At 34.8% G+C, this 22311-nt stretch overlaps 1 protein-coding gene across 10 annotated transcripts in view; it reads left to right on the top strand.

The window, feature by feature from the left end:
* PPFIA2 (PTPRF interacting protein alpha 2) overlaps positions 1-22311 on the top strand; it is a 328145-nt gene that overhangs the window by 290615 nt on the left and 15219 nt on the right. For all 10 annotated transcript variants that reach the window (XM_084507292.1, XM_084507291.1, XM_084507288.1 and 7 more), the window contains 3 exons: positions 3280-3373; positions 19153-19234; positions 20800-21000. In XM_084507292.1, the coding sequence (XP_084363418.1) occupies positions 3280-3373; positions 19153-19234; positions 20800-21000 (377 nt within the window). The remainder of the gene's footprint in view (positions 1-3279; positions 3374-19152; positions 19235-20799; positions 21001-22311) is intronic.

The raw sequence follows: 22311 nt of genomic DNA, 5'->3' as shown, positions 1-22311 counted from the left end.
AGGATCCCAGTGACATTATTATACACTGCATGTACAAATAATACTTCTGTAGCTGGTTCCATAATGTCTCTAAAATCATGTGTAATATATACTCTCATTTAAGAAGCAATATATTTCCTTTATCCACATTACCTTCAAAATTTAGTTTTTCACTGCTAAACTCGCCTTTTTTTTTTCATAATTATTTTCATAATTTGCTATTTTTATCATCTCTGTTAAACCATTTGTATCATTGTTCAAAGGCAAGCATAGGCCTTAGGATATCTTTCTTAGAATCAGGATTCCAGTTTTCTACATCCTTCAAGCTTTCTGTTAATAATTGGGGAAGGGGTGTCTTTTATTTAATTTTCTGAATTTAAAATTTTCGATTTTAAATTTATTCCCTCCTCTCTCTTGGGGAATACCACACTACACATTTGCATATTCTCCTCATCTTACAATTAAAATATTCTAGTCCCTAAAACAATATATCACAAGGATTTTTAGTACCTCCTGGTCTAGTTCATCTGTATGGCATATCATATCATCAAGATCAGTTTGTTCAGAACCATGGTCATCTGCATGCCTGAGATACAAACAGGTACAATGACCATATCCGATACAATGTGCCCTGGTCATTCAAAGGCCCAGATGTGTTTGCCGTGTGGTAAAGTCTAGTATGCTGACAATACTTTCCAGTCTGTGAGAGTGATCATTTAATGTCACAGTCATCCTCAGAGTGGCTCATTGAGCTTGATCAGTATGTGAACAGAGAACTCTATCAAGTCATTGACTATTCTCCTGCATTAGCTATTTTGCCAAAGGAAGGTAGGAGCTGTAGCAGTAAAATTCTCTGAACAAAATACTTGAGCATTAGAACTTTACAGGTTTTGTTCCTTAAGTGAAGTGGTAATAGCAGCACTGATGCTGATAGGACATAAGCCTTGAACAAAGAGTATTTGCAGTATCACTGCCTTGTTATTTTTGCTAGCTCTGTCAAAAGCACAGATTAACTTTCTAAAATGGAAAGTAAGCAAATCTGTCTGTTGTTGAATAATATTGCCCCATATCCTTTAGTCCTTACAAGAAGTAAGGTGATCTAATGGTGTTGTCAAGGAAGAATGACATTCTAGATGCATAGCTATTGAACGTTACATATCTTGCCTTTCATCAAGATGCTACAGTCATAGAGGAAGAACTGGATTTATAACAAACAGTAAACTGAGACCAGATGGGGACCTTCAATCAGTCAATCAATAGAAAGCCTGTGTTAGCTATTTGATTGATAGTTACAAGCTATTGCAGTTCACTTTAGGTGTTTTTTGTTGTTTTTTTTTTTCCTTCTGTCACGCTGAAGAGACACCAGTTACATTTATATCATTTCACTGTGATAAGGTTGAAAAAGAAAGCTGTTGGAATCAAAACCAGAAATCTGGTTACAGTCACTGAAGTGCCAATTCTCTGTTTAATCTTGCTGATGTAGAGGTGCTGCTCTTTATTTTGATTCCAAGTGATAAGATGAGGGGAAATGGCCTCAAGTTGTGCCAGGGGAGCTTTAGATTGAACATTAGGAGAATTTCTTCACTGAAAGGGTTGTGAGGCAAACAGGCTGCCTAGGGCAGTGGTTGAGTCACCATTCCTGGGTCTTCAAGAAATGTTTAGATGTAGAACTTAGTAGCATCATTTAGTGGTGGATTTCAGTACTAGTTTAAAGGTTTGGACTAGATGATCTTAGAGGTCTTTTCCAACCTCAATGATTCTATGATTCTAATCCCTCATTGCACTGCCATCATACTGTCTACACGTAACATCTGGTGAGCTGCTCTCTCAGAGTCAGCAAGAAATGTTTGATGAGATATTTTGTAAGACTTTGAAAAGCAGATGAGAATAAGCACAGTATACAGTTTTGGTTTTTGTGTTTGTGATTGGAGGCATCATTCTCATCATGAGATGTGGAAAATTAGTGCCCTCTTTATTGAAGAAAAAATCCATCTAGCCAGTGGTAGAGGTAGAACTACACCTGCTTTGAAAGTGCTGCTTGAAAATCATTTTTTGTAATTTAATGTCATAAAATAATACTGCAGTTGTTTTTGTTCCCATTTGGTTGAAATGCATGTAAATGTGATTTGCAAAAGCCTGTGATGATATTTTGCTAGATACCATTTACACTTCATTTTATGCTTAAAATCCCTGAATCAGAATAGAAATCTTTTATTTTATATTGTGCTGTCCTAATTATACTGGTGTCCACTCTACAGTTGTTTACTATCCATTAGTTGAAAAATAAGAATTTGCCAGTGACAAATGGAGAAAAGCATCAGCATTTCCTGTAACGTTGTATTTCTGTGCCACTTCTGAACAGGAGCGCAGCAGAAAGCAGCTTTCAAAGTGCTGCAGCCACTGTGTCTATGCAGATGAGTGTACAGGTGTGAGGGCTGCTTAGAACCAGAGGTGGGAGACTGTGTGCTGGCAACTCCCTGAGCAGCTCACTTCTACCTTGAATCCAAGCAGCAATTAAGAAAAAAAAAAAAAAATCTTTCAGCTTCTGCACTGGAAAAGTCTCACATTAACAGACATAATTTTGATCAGTATGGATTAACAATATCAATTTTGTCCACAGTTTATAATATGATTATAGTTTGGTCCAGGTGTCCTTGCTTATTGCAGGTTTTCCTTGTGACTTGAAGCAAGTTCAAGTTACCCTGGCATGACAGCAATTGGGTGGCTAGGGGGCTTCTCCAAGGAGAAGGCTTTCTACTCCTCTGACAAATTCCTCATGTCATCCCTGGTTCAGGAGTTTGGAAGGATAATGACATCAAAGACTGTAAGACTCTCTGTGAGGACAAAGTGAAGACCTTAGCATGATGGCATTAACTGATGCTATATTATGTCAGTAATAATCATACGGTTCTTGAGAAGGTACTTTCATCTGCAGGTTTCCCAACTAAGATTAAAAAATCGTGAAGGCATTGCTCACTCAGGACCATGAGACTGATACTTAGGCGTCAAACAGGCAAAGGAGAAGACCAGTGTGCCCTTTTCATATATTTCTGCTGAACACGAGGAGGAAGCAAATTTTCCTGCTACTTTTTTCCATGTAGCAAACACTTGCCAGCATTAGATGTTCTCCACAAACAGTAGATGCCATGAATTAAGTAAGAAAATATAGGTGACTAGGGGAAGGTCAGAATGAGTATTAAAGGGTTGAGAGAATGACTGGGAAAGAGATGTAGGAAAATATGTTTGTTTTTGTTGTTCTTCTTTTTTGTGTTTTGTTTTGTTTTCCTTTTTTTAACACAGGAGGCTATATGGAAACAGAAGCAGCAGCACAAGAATCTCTAGGATTGGGCAAACTTGGAACCCAAGCAGAAAAAGACCGAAGACTAAAGAAAAAGTGAGTACCACCTTTAAGTTTCTTGTATTGGCTCATACTTGAATCTAATGTCAGTTTTTGTGTTGTTTTTATGCAGAGGTATAATGAGAGGCAGGACCATCTACTATGACTGTTTATCACTTACCGTGTGTGTTGTTTTTTGTTTTTGTTTTTTTTCCAGTGTAAATGTTTTTAAAGCTGCATATAAAATACAGGAAAAATATTGTAATTTTGTCAATTGTATAATATTGTTTCATTTGCAAAACAGTAAGAGAAAGAGACATTTTCTCTTTCACATTGTCATTAATTATTTATCATTTGGTAACTACAGTTCTTAAAAAATAGGCAAGCAGTGAAAGAACCATTTTAGTGACTAACTACATGAATTTTTCAGAACAGAGAAAAGATTGTTTGCATTATCCATTGAACAAAGTATTATTTCTGTCTATAGAAGTTAAAGGCTTCCCATAAACCCTAGCAGCTTCACTTTCTTGTGTTTGTCAGCAAACGGCAACCTAGTTTGTTGTTCACCTAAATCATATAATAACTTAGTGCTGACTCTGGTGTACCTACTTGTAAAACCAGTACACTGACTCATAACAGCTTCCAGGAGCTAAGGAGAATTGTCAAAATAAAGCTACAAACACAAAGGAAACCTCTTGGCAGCTTCACAGTTCCAGTGTAATTAGATGGTGTCTGAGGAAAAAAAAATTAAAATGACATTGAAAATTCTTTTAGTACACAAACAGGTTTATGTTTCATCCATAATCACTAACTTTAGTGCTATTATTTAATTTTGAAAGCCTAATTTTTAAAATGTTTGGTGTTTTCATGTCTTTCTGTCTTTTAATATTCCTTTGCAAAGTTTCAAGAGAATTAGCAATTCTAATCCAAAAAAAGCAAGGGATATGTTTCAGCTTTTCTTTGAATTTACATGTAGAATATTTTTAAACACTACTTTCATGTCAAGCTACTGATGAAATATGTCGTTAAGTGTACATATTTGTGTAACGTACATATGAAAGTGTTCAGATTAATTTAACTTCAATTTAGCAATTGAAGATAGAAAAGCAGTCATTGTGCTAACTGACAAAGAAATGTTTTAAATTCAATTAAGAAACTCAGAATAACATTCACAGGGATTTTGCAGTTGATGAGTCTTGTCTTTGGATTTCTTATCCATACATCTGTTATCACTCCCTATTCATTTAGAAATATATGTAAGCAAAGAGTATATTACTACACCTTTTTATTAAATTCTAGTAAGCATAAAGAATACTATTCACTTTTCAGTGATTTTTTATTTTTTGGTAATTCCTGTTTATATTCCAGCTATGAGGACTGAAGGTACTACAGCACCATTTTTGAAGGGACGAATGGACAAATGTGTTCACTTTTTTCATATGTTAACAGTTATTTAAACTGGATAAAATACCATAAGACTTGACACATACTACTTCATATATGACAGTGCCTACTGAGTTTTCAGTCTAGAAATAATAGGTATATAGGTAATCAGTTATTAGACTTCTGTCTAATCTCACATAATGAGACTTTTCCATGCTGTCTTCTTTTTCAAGTCTTTCATTTTCTCTCCTGTGTCTGTCTGTCCTTGGTTCTTTACAGATTAGGTGTAATCAAAATACTCTCTGCTAGAAGGAAAGGAATCTTTCCTTTGTGACTATGACTATTTATCCAGTCTGAAATGTATTATTAATGACTGTGATAGGTATAAATTATATACCTATATACAAAGATTTATATACCTTATATTATTATATTATTATATACCTTATTACAAAGATCTTTTTTCCCATTACTTTAGGTATGTTCATAGCTTCTCACTTCAGTATCCTTATGACTGATTTTAAGATTAATCTTAATTTACTATCAGATAAATGTTAAGACATTTCTATCATAACTACTATGTGTTGGTAATTTATGTGTAGAATATGTAGTTGTAGAAGAACTGTAGTACAGGAAAAAATTAACATTTTTTTAGAGAGATACATGAGATTCAACTGAAGCATTGTCATTAAGATGTGAGTTATCAATAGGGTAGATGAAAATTAACATTTCCATGTAAAAAAATGCAGTCATGTATTTGTATGTTTTACCTTGCAAAGTATTCAGTTGAAACAGTCCAGAAAGTCATTTTAATGACAAGCTTGTCTCAGTAGGTCAGGTTCACTTTTGCCAACCCTTAGTTATGCATAACTACCCCTAGAAGTATCTTTCAGAAACATACAGTAACTATAAAATTACTGATTTGTGTAATGCAAATGAGAAAGTAACATTAAGGATGATGGTAATTTATATGATGTCTTTGTAAACGATAATATGAGGAGTTTCAGAATAATTTGCTATCTCATGATGTAGCAGTAAGATTTAATTTCTGGTATTTAACTTGTTCTTATTGCTAAATAGGTCCTACAAACCCCACAGGGGCAATGATCCCAGTTCACTGAAATAGAATGAGCAGAGCACCTCAGTTTCTGAGGATTTCTTTGGCTAATTTTGATTAGGACACAAAATCCCAAGGGAACCAGGTTTACCAGAGGAATAGTTAAAAGACAGGATAAAGCAGGAAGTATTCCTTTGTATTAAATTTCAGGTCAGGGAGAGCTTTATTTATGCTGGCTTTGTCACTTAGAGGGAAAAAAAAAAAAAAAAAAAAAAAAAAAAAAAAAAAAAGTGTACCCAGAGCCAAATCATTTTTTTTATAAAACGGGAATAATACTACATATTGAACTTGTGTTAATGGCTCAGTGGACTTTTCTTTCAGTTCAGTGGTAAAAGCCATACTTCGGATGTAGGAAAGCCAGGATCTCCCTTTGATGTGAAACGAAAGGTGGGACTCATCACTCTAGCCAGAACATTCTCACAGTTTTCATTAGCTTCAGGCAAAATTCACCAGAATTTGAAATTAGCTAGTTAGTTTAAAAAATAATAATAATAAATAAATAAATTAAAAGGTAGTTGTTCCCATTAAAATGTATTTCTTCTTGTTGAATCAGTAATTTAGCAAGTTTGCCCACTAACTTAAGGATGGAGAAGCACTATGTTTCAAACTGTGAGCTGTTGCAGCCAGTAGGTACTAATGGCCCCCAGATGTCCTGGCTACCTGTTCCCCAAATAGCAAGCACATGCATTGACCCTGCTCTGGCCTCCTGGAGTTATAAACACACTGCACTGTGTTATACTATTTTAGCACAATTTATATGCATAGACTAGATTCCTGAATAATACATTTCACTCTAAAGAGTTTCTTGAGAGAATATGATATTTCTGGAGACCAAATCCCTCTCCAGTGATAATAGTGTCATTAACCTAAATTTCAAAGTTTTCCTGCTTCTTGCTTAGAAAATGCTATTTAGATGTTAAATTTCAGTTTCAATTGATTACTTAGACATCATTAAAATGTAATTATCAGTTTGTCTCAATGATATGTCAGATTTATAAACCTCAAACAAGAATCTCTTTTCATCCAACATTTGCTTATTACAGTAAATATATCTGTAACAAGTGTTTCTCCTAAGGCATCAAAGAGAAATTAAGGAAGCTGTGTATAATTTTTTTAAATTAGACCCCATCATGTTCCTCAAGTCATCTGAAAAGATAAGCTTAGGTTGCCTGAATCATCCATAAATGTTTACTCACAGAGGTGAAATACATGATAGATCTAGTTAATTTTTTTTTTAAGCCTTACTATTTGTAAATTGAACATGCAGTCCAAGAAAACAAAAGTTATAGGTATTTAGAGCATTTAGGGTGTTATCCTGTTGATGGGTGCTCTCTCTTAGTTGTTTTTGTTTGTTTGTTTGTTTTTTTCTAGTGATTAATCAGTCTCCCTGTTAAATAAACTGATACTAGTTTCTCATTCTGAATTTTGTAGCCAGGAACTCCAGCTACTATTTCTCAGTGGCTGTGAATACACACACTATCCCAGCTGTTCATAGCATTGTCCTTGGTGGTTGTTTTTGTACCAAGTGATAGGACTGTGCTTGTAACTTTGTCTTGCCTTATGCTCAGGGTTTTCATCAAAGCCCAAGCTGGTAGCCAGCATACAAACTTTTGGGCTAGTCCAGTTCCTATCATTACTCATGAGGTTCATGGAGGGTTCGGATGCACGTGTGTAGTGCCCTCTGGGATAGCTGAAGTGTGTCCCCCACACAGACCTCAGAAGAAGGGTACTTAATATGGTGCCTAAAATCAAATAATCTGTATCCCCTATAAAAACCACATATCCCCACTGACTTTACCTCAGCTAGCTTTTGAGGCAGTTAGGAGAAACTATGCTTTACTGTCCTTGTAGCTAAAATATCGAGTGATACTAACTTTAGCCCTTTATAACAAATCTACATTAACAATTAACTCAGCAAACTTCGAATAATGTCAACAAATGAATCCAGATACACTTCCCTTTTTGCTATAACTGTTCTAGTGAATGTCAGCTGAATTCCACTATTCCACAGGAGTTTTGCTCAGGAATGATACTAAATCATGTTTGCTGAAAGGCCTCATTAATGGCAAATACATATTTAGGTAGCACAGAAAGTTGAATGAATTAGGCTTTGCCTTTCAAATTGCAAAGTGCCAGTGATACATATCCTTTTCAAATGTTTGATTTGATCTGCAACAGTATGCAATATATCAGAACATAAGTATCTTCCTGAAGAAAGAAGCATACTGAAGAAAGATACATGCCTTTTATATTGCACAACAGTGTGTCTGATTGGTCATTATAATTAGCATTTCATGTGCAGTCTACAGTAAAATATTTCTTAGAAATGGGAAGCAAGGAAGCTTGGCAATGATCATTTTAAAACTTAAAACAAACAAACAAACAAAAACATTTAACTGACAATAATAGTATCCATACTGAGATATAGCTTTACCTGGAAATCATGTAATCACCTTCAAAATTATGATTACATTTTTGAAAGTTTTGCTTGCAAGCTTGTCCTTCTAGCTAACCTGGCATTTGACAGTGAAGGAAGGGTATGCATGTTTCATCCTATGCAAAGTGTTAAGGTAAGGTCTGAGAGACATTCAATTGCTACATAGTCCTAGATTGCCACACAGAGGAAGATTTGACCTTATGTATGCTGCTAGTACAGTTTGAAATTGGTCTGTGGCATCACTTTCTCAGTAGTCCTAAATCCTATACATAAATTATGTACATGAAGAAACTTTATATGCTGGTCAGCTAACCATTAACTGGATCATACTGACAGAATTCTTGTTCAAAAGCAGATAAATTCCCAATACTTCCTACAATGCTTGTTTGATTTGACTCTGGATAAGAATATCTTTTTTTTTTTTTTTTTAATTTCTTTTATCAGTGTAATAACATAAATCCTTTAATCTCACGTCTCCAAGACAAGCTTAAGATGTAAGGTTTATATCTTCCATGGAAAATCAAAATAAATATATTTCCCATGAACATGTTCTAGGGAGGTTTACTCCACAGTACTCCACATTTTGTTTGCAAGGTACAAACTCCTGACTCAATCAGATTGCAGAAAAGCGTTGATAAGCCAGGACATATGCATATGCTTACATACACAAAAAAAGTCCTGTACAATAGGCCTAAGTAATTCTTGCATGTAAAGTTACTGTGTAAAAAGAAATCTGTAGTATGCATGACCTTATAACTAACCTGAGAGAATCACAATGCAGCTAAGTTTCATCTGACTAGTCATATGAACATCAAGCACCAGTTATTTCCATATTAACAGAAGAACGTATTATGCTAACTGAGTTTAGTCAATTTCTACCTAAAACCAGGTGTGTGTTTTTGAAACTATCTTTATGTTTTTCATTTGTATATCTTTTTCAAAACTTGAGAGATGATTGAGAAGAAAGTTGCAAAAAATACACCTCTTGTTCTAGTAATCTACATTTAAGTCAAATTGATAACATGAAACAGAATACTTGGACTTAGATTTACCTATAGAAAATCAAACTTTTTTGATCCCTATCAACAGAAAACATGTCAAGGTAGATCTTTTTGTGGAATAAGAGTTTGAAACACTGTAGTCATCATTTAGTTCCTTTTGAATCCTCACAATGCCTCTTTAATTAGGTTTTATGTGTGCAACTCCAATTAGAACTTGACATAGTGTATTTGTGACTACAAATAATCTGTCCTCTGCAGTATACAAATAGCTGTTTCTAATGACTTTCTTAATTGCACACATTTCAAAAAATGAATCCAATTGGATTAATTAAGGTCTTTTTCTGTGCTATCCATCTAATGTTCCCAAATACTTAATGCTTATTAAACACCATTATATCCTAAATGTACATGATTTTTTTTCTTACAGTAGCTCTGAAGAATATTTTTAAAACAAGTTTGTTTGTTTGTTTTTTTCAATCTTTCCTGAAACTTTAGGAAAATTCAAACTTTGTATTTAATTCCTTCCTTCTTTTTTCATCTATGAGAAATTATCTGATGTAGTAGGTAGCTTTTAGACTGCTCTTTAGTTCTTCCTTCCTTTCTAGAAAACAATTCTTGATTCATTACCTATTATTTTCTATTTTCTCATTCCAGAGGAGGAGGGAAAGGTATTCGGTGTTCTGATGAAGTCAAGGATTGCACACTCTGGCCACCATGGTTTTCCTTGGTTGGACTGGGTTCTGGTCCTTGAGACATACATAAAGATGTCTTTTTTTGATTACTTTGCCAAACATATTTTTAACCTTTACTGAATAAAAGACTCTTTGAAATAGTTATTCAATAAAAGCTCTTACAATGTTAAAAAGGTATCTTGCTATTAAATTAGATATTAGGGGAATTCTTTCCTTTTGTAGCATTATCAGTGCAAGGATATATGGGTATTTATCTTGCAGAGGATTATTAAACCTTACTCAGAGTATTCTGAGGGTAAAAAAAAAAAACATACAATATATTGTATTTGTGAGAATGTAAACAATAATACCTATATTGAACTACTTTTTAAAATCCTGTATTTTTAAATAATATTTTTATCTTTTTCTCAAGGAATTTTTTTTATTCTTTTCTCCATACAATTTGTATTTGCTTTTAAAATTTTTAATCAAACAAAATATGACAAGGTCCCAAGCCCTGCCTTATCTACACATGTCTACCTATTGCAATTTGAGATTTATTGATAAATATTGATAAAAATCCTCATACATGCAGTTGATTCCTAAACTCCAATCTCTTGAAGATGCAAATACCTTTCCAATTATCTGTTGAATTAAGACTTAAGGGAAGAATCAATAAAACACAGCTGCAGAAAAAACATCTATGTCTTTAGTGTATGTCTGAGGGAAATCATTATCTACATTCACTAAAATAGCAATGACATGGTTATCATATGAAAAAGCAAAAGCTAGAATTTAAAAAGCCATTTTTTTTCTGCAGTACTTTATTTTTTTTCTCCAGAGAAGATGCTCAGGAAGCAGAGAGATGATCATTGATCCTCTGCTGCTGTAATGGGGGAGACTGGAACAGCCTTCAGGTCCCTTAAGTTATGCCAAGGCAGCTGCAACTTGCCAACTGACTAAAGCTGCCAGAAAATTACTCACATTCCAATTAATCCCCCTGTTTATTTCCGTCTACCCATATCCAAAGGAGTATTCAGAAGGATATGTAAGAAATAGATAGTTCAATAGATTCTGTAAGGTCCAAAATAAAAGGCAAAGGATTTCAAATCAGTCTTCACTTTCTCTTCAGTGGAAAATGAGCTTGATGGATATTTGACACAAAAATCATGAATGTATATTTGATCCTGATGGTACCTCCATCATATTTGGTAATTGTTTGAGTAGTTTTCTAGTCTTCTATTCATGCATGCCTTCATTGTCTTTCCAATTCTTAATTTTCCTTTCTTAAACTTTCTGTGTATGACTTTGCCATTTGTTTTCATCTGCTTTTCTATTTGCACTTTTTCTCCTCCTCTCTTCCAGCTGTTCTGCTTATCACATACAAACACAGAAACAAAATCTAAGGTCTTGGAACCAGCCCCCTCATAAAATTATTGAAATGAAAGCAACATCTTTTTAATTAATAAGAGCACATACTTTTCACTCCAAAGTTTTCTACAGCTGTATGTACCAAGCATTTTTTATATCTCTGTAAATCATTGGTTAATTGAAACATAATATTCTGAGATATCTGGGGTTCATTCAGTCATATAATTTTCTTTTTATGATGGCAATTAAAGGATGCCAAAGAAAGTTTATTATCGGTGATGGCATCCTGGTTTCTCCTACTTTTATCAATTCTTTTTATTGGTAAAAATAGGTTACCTAGAGGGCAAAACATTCACACCAGTATCACTACTAATCTAGCATTACTAGGACTGCTCAAATTGACATACTGCATAATTACAGATGTTAGTCATCTCTGTGTAGGAAATTTCCTGCCTATTTCAATAAAATAATCCCAAATCTATGTAGTCATTACTACAAGAAATTTTGCTAAAATCTTAGTGAAGTAGATGTAGGAAAGTAAACCTTGGTTCATAGTCAACTCTTAATTTTACTGTGTCTCTGATTCAAATCTGGGCAGCATGCTTTGAGTTGAAAATCTAATCCACATTCACTGTGTTTCCAGATCTTTAGTATGAATATGTGTCATAAATGTGCTGCACTGGTACCTAATAAATAACCAACATCAGTTTAAAGAAAATCTCATTTTGTGAAATGCCTCTGTTCTTCATAAGGACATATAACTTCTTTAAAGCATTCAAAGACCAGAATTTCAGTAGAATCAAAGAAAGATTTCAGTAGTTATAATGGTGTTATTATTTTATCTATCATATGATTTCTTTATGAACTAGTATATGTTCATTAACATTTATGTGCTTTTTTTTCCATTCATCTCTCTTCATCTCATGAAAAGCATATCTGGGTAAGTTAAAACACCATGGCTGCTGAACATACTCATTTTCAGCACCATGTTTATATTCTATCTTTTGTTATTATTTCTTCTTTTTTTTTTTTTTCCTGTGAATCTTATATAAACAATCCCATACAGAAAACTGACCCAAATGAAAACTTTCAAAGTATTGAAAGCATACACAAATTCAGGAGTTGCTCCTGCAAGGTTTAACACAGTGGAGTAAGTACTTGGAGATAACTGCCATAAATGTTTTTAAACAAACATATTTTGGGGAGTCTAAAGCCTAGAAGTGCTAAGACATTTAAAATTTTATGTCAGTGGAAAAAATTACAACAGTGAATGCCTCGATTAACAAATGCATTTAAGCATAAATTCTGATTAATTAAATCTCAGAGGACTCAAACTTCTAAACATCATAGCAATCCAGAATACACAGTTTCTTTTTCTCTGTTTGAAGCCTCATGCTACATTGCTGTACAGAAATATTTCATTTGTGCATGTAATTTTTCACTGGTATATTTTTAAGCTTGGTTTTTTGATTGTTAACCTGATATAAAATTTAAAATTTCTATCTCTTGGAGCTTAGGTAGAAAATTTCATGCATCCAAAGAGTGTATGAGCTATAACTTTCTGATGGTTGAAGGGACACAAAAACTTGCAGAGAGCAGGCTTTACTACATTAATTTAGAATGTGTGATTATGAAATAGCTTTTTGTCTATAATTAGATTTAATAACATTTAATCAACCTGGGAACTCCAGGTATCTCTAATTTAGCGCACTACATACAAGATTGCAAGGTTATGTATTATGCAAGTATGTTTATTTTACAGGTGTTTTATTATTTTTTTCATAGTAGCTGTCTGTAGATCTAATTTGTTAGACCTATATTAAGCATTCCTGAACATGCTTCACTTAGCTTAATGTACATCTTCAGAAAAAGAATATTGCCCTTCAGCTTGCATACACTGACAGCGTACACCTATATAGAATAATTAAATCTGCTTTCCTAAGCTGTGTTATGTGGGATGCTGCTAAACTTAAAATTCCTTTTCCTTATTTTATAGATCTAAAAACTTTTATTTATTAATTGTTTCTTGATTTAAGCCTGTTTTCATATTTCAGTCATTCTTTGCTGAAAATTCTTAGTGGGACACAAAACCTTTTGTAAAGATAGAAATGGAATTTTCCCCCTTGTTCTCAGTCTGCATATTAGAGCAAGCATCAAAAAGGAGAAAGAATGAGGAATTCAAATGATTTAAAAGTCAGGTTGCCTGACAGCAAAAGTTGCAACAAAATCTTACTCAGTTTTTAATTAGTGCAGTCTTTAGTATTCAGATGGATCCTTTCAGAATAAATTCAATCCATATTATATGACAATATCAAACCTGAGTCTCATTTCTCCCTACTTCATTTAAAAAAAAATATTTACACTCCTGCAGAAAACAAAAAGATAGGAGGTAACTTATTTGCCATAGACATTTAACATAAATATTAATTTATACAAATTCAGGTAGTTTATTTTGTCATATGATGACTTCAGCTACACAATTCTAGCCTTTTTTAAATAGTAAATGGCAATAGAAAAGATAAAATTCAAATCCAGCTCAATTCATTAGAAATCCTTTCTCCTGAATTTTGGAATCTTTGAAGGTGAGTACGTTAGTTAGTTTTGGAAACACTGTACAGATGTGGCAGATGTGTTTAATCTTACGTTGAGATCATAGGATTACTCGAACAAACACAGCATATTTCGTGTCTATTTCTCTTCTAAAAAAGCAGTTGTGTACCATTTGGTTGTAAACTAAATATTTTAGTATTTTTGATAATGATAATAGTGATAGCAGCAACAATAGCAATAATCAGAGGGTGTGTTGGCAAACTCTTTCATCTATTACCTTTTTGAGAAAATGTCTTATGAGTAAAGGCCATTTCCTAGGATCTAAATCACCCATTGGCCAAAACTTCTAACTACATTTTGCTTGTATTTTACTAGCATGATTTGGTCTCAGTTACACTGTGCTTCATTCTGAGTTCATCTTACATTCATGGTCACATTTTTACTGAGATATTACAATATACATAATGTAATATCCTTGAGGACTTTTCCTGGGAATCCTCACAGTAAGTGCTATTATTTGCAGAAATATTAAGATCTATGTTGAAATACTGTTCAAATTCAAGTTTCGTCATAACAATGTTAGGACTTAGTTTGTGTACTATGTATTTGAATTATGTATATCAGAAGTCCTAAGCTGTTGTTTCTTGTTTGCTTCATGGGGGGGAGCCCCATCTTCATACAGAAAATTGAATGCTATTGAACGACATAAATTAAGATTTTGTTAACTTCCCACACAAAGACTATTTAAAGAACCTTCTTATTTTTAATAAATTTTCTTGCATTTTACACAATGAGTTGATGAATGCTGCTGATACAGTGCTAAAATTTGCCCTGTGTAAGGGAGTAGTATATAAGAGAGAGAAAATTTCAAGGATAAAAATGTCATTTTGGTCTTACTATTTCCCCCCTTCCTCTGCTTCTATGTACCTCTGATGTCTAGAGGGATATGAAGCATTCATAGTCCTCATGGTATAAGACAGTTACACACTCAGCTGTGGGATGTAGTTGTACCTGGTGCTCAGAAGAGTGATGCTAAAGAAAATGGGTTATCATAAAAGTATCCTTAAGAAGTAATTTTGGGGCCCTAATCAGAAGACAGTGCAGGGGAGGCAAGCCCATGTCTCTGCCACACAACTCCTCAACATGATATGACATGTCTTTTCTTTTCTGTCTTGAGAAAAAAAAAAAAAAATAAAGAAAAAAAAGAAAAAAGGAAAGAGAGAGAGAGAGAGATGAGAGAGAAGACAGCCCATTTTATCAGGTACTCTCTTGAAGACCAATGAGTACAAACATCTCTGAAATTTTGGATTAATGCTGAATAGTCGATGTTCATGAAGTGTCCTTATTTTGCAAAGCCAGGCTCAGGGTAACAATATATTTTAAGTAGCATATTACAGCTTCTCCCACAATGGAAGAGGATTTTATTCTTGAACAGTAATAATGTCAACTTAAAAAATACAGCTTTAATTTGGAATTTATTCCAACAACAGTAAGTGGTTTAAAGCCTTATCTGCAAAATAATACTTATCTGCAAAAAAATAATAAAATTGAGTAATGCTTAATTAATGTCAATTCTCCCTTATCAGTCTGTTTTCATATGTTGCCAAGAAACTAAATGAGTATGAAAGTGATTACATTTTAATTCCCTATCTCCTTACCAATGCAAAGTGGGCACATAATAACATGTAGTACTTTTCTGACAGTTTTAGAATATCTCTACACTTCCTGCAAAGCATCTTCAAAATTAGAGAAACTGTACCATGCTATTTGTTGTCCCTAAACCTTGTCTTTAGAGTGAAAGGAAGGGAGAATGACAAGCTTATGTAGGTTATTTATCTCTTCTTTTTCCTCTGGTCAGTTGTATGGTTTCATAAGGAAAATGGAAATGCAGGTGCCACAGTCAAATTTGGTTTTTCAGCTCAGGAAGCCACTGGCTATCCCATAAACACATCAGTTCATTCTGGCTGTTCTAAAGTATTTAGATTCTATTCTAGAATAGGCAGATTACCAGATTCATTTTTCTGATTTGCACTATTGATCAAAATACATGTTTTTTCCTACATAATATTTGAAACTTATTTTGATAGAGTGTTCTTTCTACGGTATTACTACATATCAAAAGACAATTTGCTATGACTGATAACTAAATGATACCTCTCTCAGTCAAGAAATAGAAATTCTGCTTTCAGTTCTGGTTTAGAAATTGAAGGTTCAGTTTATACAGATCTCCTAATTTAAATTAAAAAGTAATCACATAATAATGTGCTTTTTTAAAAAAGTAAAATATAATTTAAATAAACTTTGACATTGGAGAGGTGTTTAAATGAAATGTCCTAGGGAAGGAAATACAAATTCTGAAGCATACAATTATTTTCAAGGAAAATAAATATTACAAAAATCCTTTTAGTGTTCCATATCAGTAAGTGAGGCACAGACCTTATGGTGCCTGTATTCCTGGTACATGTCTGAGCAAAGAATTTTAACTTTGCACTAAATATATTTTCAAACCAAAACATTTCTACAAGCCAAGACCCTTTGGATTATGTGTTTATCATACTGTAGTCTTTAGCTATAGTATATGGAGAGAGCATCCCATTTCTGGCCTGGTCTCAGTTTCTTTAGCCAAAATCAATAACTACAACCATATTTTCCTTAGCTGTGTGAGCCTGACTGCTTCTGAATTAAAAGTGCTTTCCTACACTTGAAGCATGTACTTGAGTAATGCTAAACCTCCAAAACAAACCTCAGGCCAATTCAAATGCTGCAAGGTTACAGGGAACTCCATAGAAATAATCACTTCATAATTCCAATATAAAGAAAGTAACTTTTTTATGAAAGTAAGAACTTAAAGTGACCACAGCACCTTGGTTCTTGAGGCCACACAGGGATTCAACACCAAACTGAAGAAAGAGGACAAAAGTTCCTCCTGAACCCCTTCTCTGTGTAGACCACATGCCACAGATCTGCTCTGAGCAGAAGATTACCACAAGCAAGTGGCCAGTTAAAGAAAAAAAAAAGTGATAATTTCCATTTTTTTATTTATTGTGAGAGCCAGCCCAGCTCTTTCAGCTGTGATGGGTGAAGATAATACCCCAGATAAGGAAAAATCTGGGATCAGGTTCCTCTGAGGATGGTGTCTCCATGGGACTCCAGACTGGAGAAGGAGCTGCTCCCTGAGCTTGGGCTGGCTTTGGGTAAGGAGAAAGTCCAATGGGATTTTGCTGGGTCTGTGCCCTGTCAGGGGAAACTGAGTCTAGACAAGTAAGGAAAGGGCAGCCCCACAGGCTTGTTTCTACCTGAAGACATCTGTGCCAGCTGGCAGCCCTGGTGGTCCCAGGAGACACGCCACCTCCTTGGGGTTATGGAAGGAGGTGCTGCACTGCTGCAGCTTCACAGGCACGCTGCAGAACCATCTCTGAGGGAAGGCTGAACCCAAATTCCTCATCTGCTGATAGCTGGGATGTGGGGATGTGGCCATCTGCTGAGTTTGGCCATGCCTCAGTTCTGCTTTCCTAAACATCCGAGTGTGTATATATGTCTCTATTGGCCTTCACTACGGGTCTCCCTGGGGAGATGGGATTCCCGCACCTCCAGCTACTGAAGGTAACATGACATTTGTGTACCCAGATAGCAAGTCTTTCTCATTTTACTGAGGATTGTGCTGTCATGGAAAGCAAGGGTAACTATTCAGTGTCTTTGGACAGCCAAGTGGCAATAGATAAGCTGTGCTGCAAAAGATGTGTGGGAGGAAAAGCTAGATAAACTTTAGAAAAGCTGTCAAGTATTTGTAGTATTACATATTACTACAGCAGCAATGTAGAAACTAAAGCAGCTGTCTTCCTATTAATACACAGAATGAGGGATTTAAACACGTATGCAGAAATGCTATTTGAGTTCCATTTTTTACTTAAGCTAAATTCTCTGTCCGGTCTCTTGGCAGTGCATAAATTCTCTAAGCAATACCTTATGAGTAAGATCTCTCCATCACTTTTATTTGCTGTGATTTTGTAATATATATTCTTGAAAGGCTGCTAAGGCAGTGAAGAATTGCCAAGGGATAACTGAACCACAAAGGCTGTAGTAATAAAGGAGGAAGGAGCAAAATTGAAGCTGTAATTCTAAGATTTCCTTGTTGTGTGGGAATGTAAGCAAATTTTAATACTCCATTAGCATAGTCCCTGTGTAATTTCATTTTCGCTACCGCTTGTTGCCGAGAGCATTCTTTTGTGTTTCACTCAGTAGTAGGCTGCAGAATGTACATTGTTAAATATCAGAAAAAAAAAAAAAAACTCTTGAAGGACTGCTTTTTCTATGCCACCACCACAGTTGTCTTTAGTCATGTTACAAATGCAACAGTAGTCAGTTAAATGTCTGGCCAAATGGTTGAATGTGTTTAATATAGAGCATTTTCTTGAAAGTCTAGCTGACATACTTATACTTTACCAAACATTTAATACTGTTGTATTAGAAGTGAATTTTAAACCTTGAGATTTTTTTTTTTGTCACAGTTTTTCATACACACTCTTTGCAGTCTAGAGAAGCTGCAGAGGTAGGAGTCAGATTGGTATCCCATCAACTGTGTAAAAATATATCCATGTATATACGTATAAAACTGAGAAACCACATAAATTCTATAAGCATAGAAATATATACATCAGTAAACCACATGGATCTCCTTTTGGATACAAACAATAAAAAAAATGGAAGCCACAGCCAATTCATTATTAACCATGGATGGCTTATTTAAGATGAAGAACAGCTGTACACCAGAGACCCCAGAATTGTGCATAGCTGATCTGGCAAGGATAAATGCTTCAAGCACAAAGACTCCATAGACCCTATTGCATTATATCCAAGCTTAGCTCAGGTCTAGAAGACGGCTATTTAGGGCCATTCTGGGTCATTACCAGACGATAGCTAAGCTGGTCTCAGGAAGATTCCCACCGTTTTCTCTGTTCCCCAACGTCTTCTGTTATCTGGGTGGTCCTTCTATACAGATTACCCCAGTTCTCTATTGCTTCAGATGAGAACAGGTAGAAACCTCTCCTTTTGTATGTTAGGTGGTTAAAAGGAGGTCAAAAAGAAGATTTAAAAAAAAAAAAAAAAAAAAAAAAAAAAAGGTCAGGAATAGAATAAGGAATACGTTCCAAAATGGGAAGGAGCTGTATTGTTCGTTGCATTTTCTATGCCCTACCAGTAACTGTCATTGCACTTCACTATTGTTACCCTTAACAACAAGGCATGGTTGTAACTATATTGTCCATATGCACTGCTCTGTGTATGTAATGCTTTTGATCTATTTTTAGACATGAACTTCTGGAAGAAGCTCGGAGAAAGGGCTTGCCTTTCGCCCAGTGGGACGGGCCGACAGTGGTTGCCTGGCTGGAGGTAAGCATTAGTCACAGCTTTGAAACAAGTCACATTGGCAGGCTGCTTCTGCACCCTTGTCCTTACAGATTTCAAAAGAGATTATTGGTCTGCCCCTCTTTCCCTGGCTCACTGTGCCACCAGCACTAAGCAGATTTTGACACTGGGTGGTGTGAAACAGAGTCCGAAGATGAAAAAAGCAAGGTAGAATTGCACAGGGGAGTGGGGATGGGGCAAAAAGGACTATCATCACTTGAGCATACCCTACTACTGCACTTGGAATTGAACCCCAAATTCATTAAATCTCATAATTTCTCAGTCCTTAAATATCTAAAAAATCCTAAAACAGGATGGTATGCTAAGGAGAGAAAGTAGTTATTAAATTCTATTTGAGTTTAACACAAAAACTACATCTGCAGAATTTTTAACGAATTTAACAAATTTGTGACTTTGGTCTGTTTTCAAATATAATATATATATATATAATGTTATATATGTATAAGTATATATTATATATCATTATTTTATATTATATATAGTTATATAAATATATAATATATAATATAATTGTAGTTATATATAATAAAATGTATGTATAATTATATATAATGTATATAAATATAGTTCAGATCAGATTATATATATATATATATATAGTTCAAACCAGATTATATATAATTATATATATATATATTTCAAATATAATATTGGAAAGGGCTAATTTACCTGCTCTACCTATTTAGCTGGCATCTACAAAACTTCTGCTGCGTGTTGTAATTTCAGGTTCCAAATGAAAAAGATGAATTGAAAACTGCAGAAAACTGCAGAAAGGCAGTTCAAGTGTTCAAAGATGACCTTCAAAAATTAAATTATATTTTCTTTCCAAAACAAACAAACTGTTAATATTAGAGTATTTGTTAATTTGGCTAGTAATGGACTTTTTCATGACAGTTTGACAGTTCTGTAGGCAGACTTGTATCAGTCAGAAACATTCACTATTACAATCAAAACTGTGACGTCTAACCAGTATTTCCAGCAGCAGTGTGACGCTGTACCAGACTGTTCCCAGATTTCCAGTAAGCCCAGTCCTCACTGGGTTATCTGCACTGTTCCTGGAAAAAAAATGAGCTGAGAAGGGTAAGATTGTGCCCACAAGTACACCACAGGTACTCACATGAAAAGAGAGAGAAAGCCATTTTAGTAGAAAAGGGGAAAAATTACTTAATCAATTCTTATTAGATTGTTTTCTATATATGACAAGACTATCAAACTGCCAGTAATACTGACTTGTGCCAAGATTTGCTTGTTAAAGGCACAGGAAGGGAGGAGCCTATGTGATAGAGAAACAGCGGTAAAAATTATCCAAAGCATCCCTTGCATTCTGGCTTATAATAAAAGCAACAAAAAGAGTTCATGTGAAGCCATGGCAATGGTTCTAAAACAATTTCATTTTAATAAATAGTATGATTGTTATACTAATTTATGTGTGTTACCATGCTTATTCAGGCTGATAGTTGTCTCAATGATAAATTTCATGAAAGAAATTAAGCAATTCCCTTGAAAAAATGTGTACTTTATCTCAACAGCTCTGGCTAGGAATGCCAGCTTGGTATGTTGCTGCCTGCCGTGCCAATGTGAAGAGTGGAGCTATTATGTCTGCTTTGTCCGATACCGAGATTCAAAGAGAAATAGGAATCAGCAATCCTCTTCATCGCTTAAAACTCCGATTAGCAATCCAGGAGATGGTATCGCTCACAAGTCCATCAGCACCTCCAACATCCAGAACAGTGAGTCCTGTTCAGCTAGCTTCTTCTTTCCCACTTCAATCTGCAGGAGCCTGCAGAAAGGCTTTTGTAGTTAGAGAGTGACTCTGGTAACACACAATTCACAATCAGTGTGAACTGTCTTCTAAAGAGTTGGAAGTACTTGTTCATCAGTCACTCGATTGTTGGTCGCTGATATTTTTCCTTTAGCTGATACCTTTTTTTAAGATGTGCTTTTGATTAACCTTGATGTTATCTAAATGATCAGTATTGAGCACCTTATTTATAGTTTTACCTGTCTTTTACTTCCTTCAGGTCAAATCTCCCAACCAAATCAGATTGTGTTTCTCTTCTTTTGTTGTTTATCATATTTTTGTTTGTGGGATGGGGTAAGGCAGGAGAAGGAAGAGGTTATTTAGGAATACAACTATTCTGAATCTTGATCACTTTCCCCCTTTTTGTATCCTTTCAAATGTTTTCCAGTCTGAGTTGGCTGCTTTTAGGTTCTTCATGCTTTTAAGAGAAGCAGTGATTGGAAGTGTGAGGGCAGAGCATGGAAGGAAGAAGTAGAGTGTGTGCATTTGGTGAGGAAAGGGGAGAGAGTAGAGCAGACGGGAAAGAAGCAAGTAGAGAAGTAGAGAAGAAACAGGTTTGAAAGGAGTGTATAAAAAAAAAAAGGCATGAAAGTACACTGGGGCACAGCAAGAATATATGTGCTGCAGATAAAAGCACCTCCTAATGGAAAGTGAAGAAAAAAGAAAAAAGAAAAACAGGCAAACAGGCCAAACTGATGAGGGGAAAAAGAAAAAAGATACCAAGAGGGTATCTTATCAGTTTCATGCTGAGAGGCTGATGGTGACGACTATGAAAGAAGCAACAGAGACTGAAACAAAACAAAACAACAGCAACAAAAAGTTATAAAAACAAAAAAAAAAAAATGAGGCTTGATTATTGGAAAACATGGTGTAGGAGTGAAGGACAAGCACTAGTACTGTAGTTCAGCCCGGACTTCTAAATAATAATAATGTGATAAGTAATGATGATAAAACAATGTTAATGCTAATAATAATAATAATAATGATATTTATATTCTGTGACCTGTAATCTTCATGGAATTCATGAAGAATCTTTTGGAGGAAATGAGAATTGAGATGCATTTGAGGGGTTTAGCAATAGATCCAGAACCGCTGAGCTATATAAGCAGTTGAGAAACTGGGCAAAAGGACACGAATTTTCTCATTGACTGGCCTTTCATCCTAATGCTGCTAAGATCCTTTAAGAATATAGTTCACCATCCAATTCTTTCTCTGCACAGAACTGATTTGTATGTCCTAA

The sequence above is a fragment of the Aythya ferina genome (genome assembly GCF_964211825.1).
Source record: "Aythya ferina genome assembly, chromosome: 1".
Classification (NCBI taxonomy): Eukaryota; Metazoa; Chordata; class Aves; order Anseriformes; family Anatidae; genus Aythya; species Aythya ferina.
This window is presented reverse-complemented; position numbering and strand designations above follow the sequence as displayed.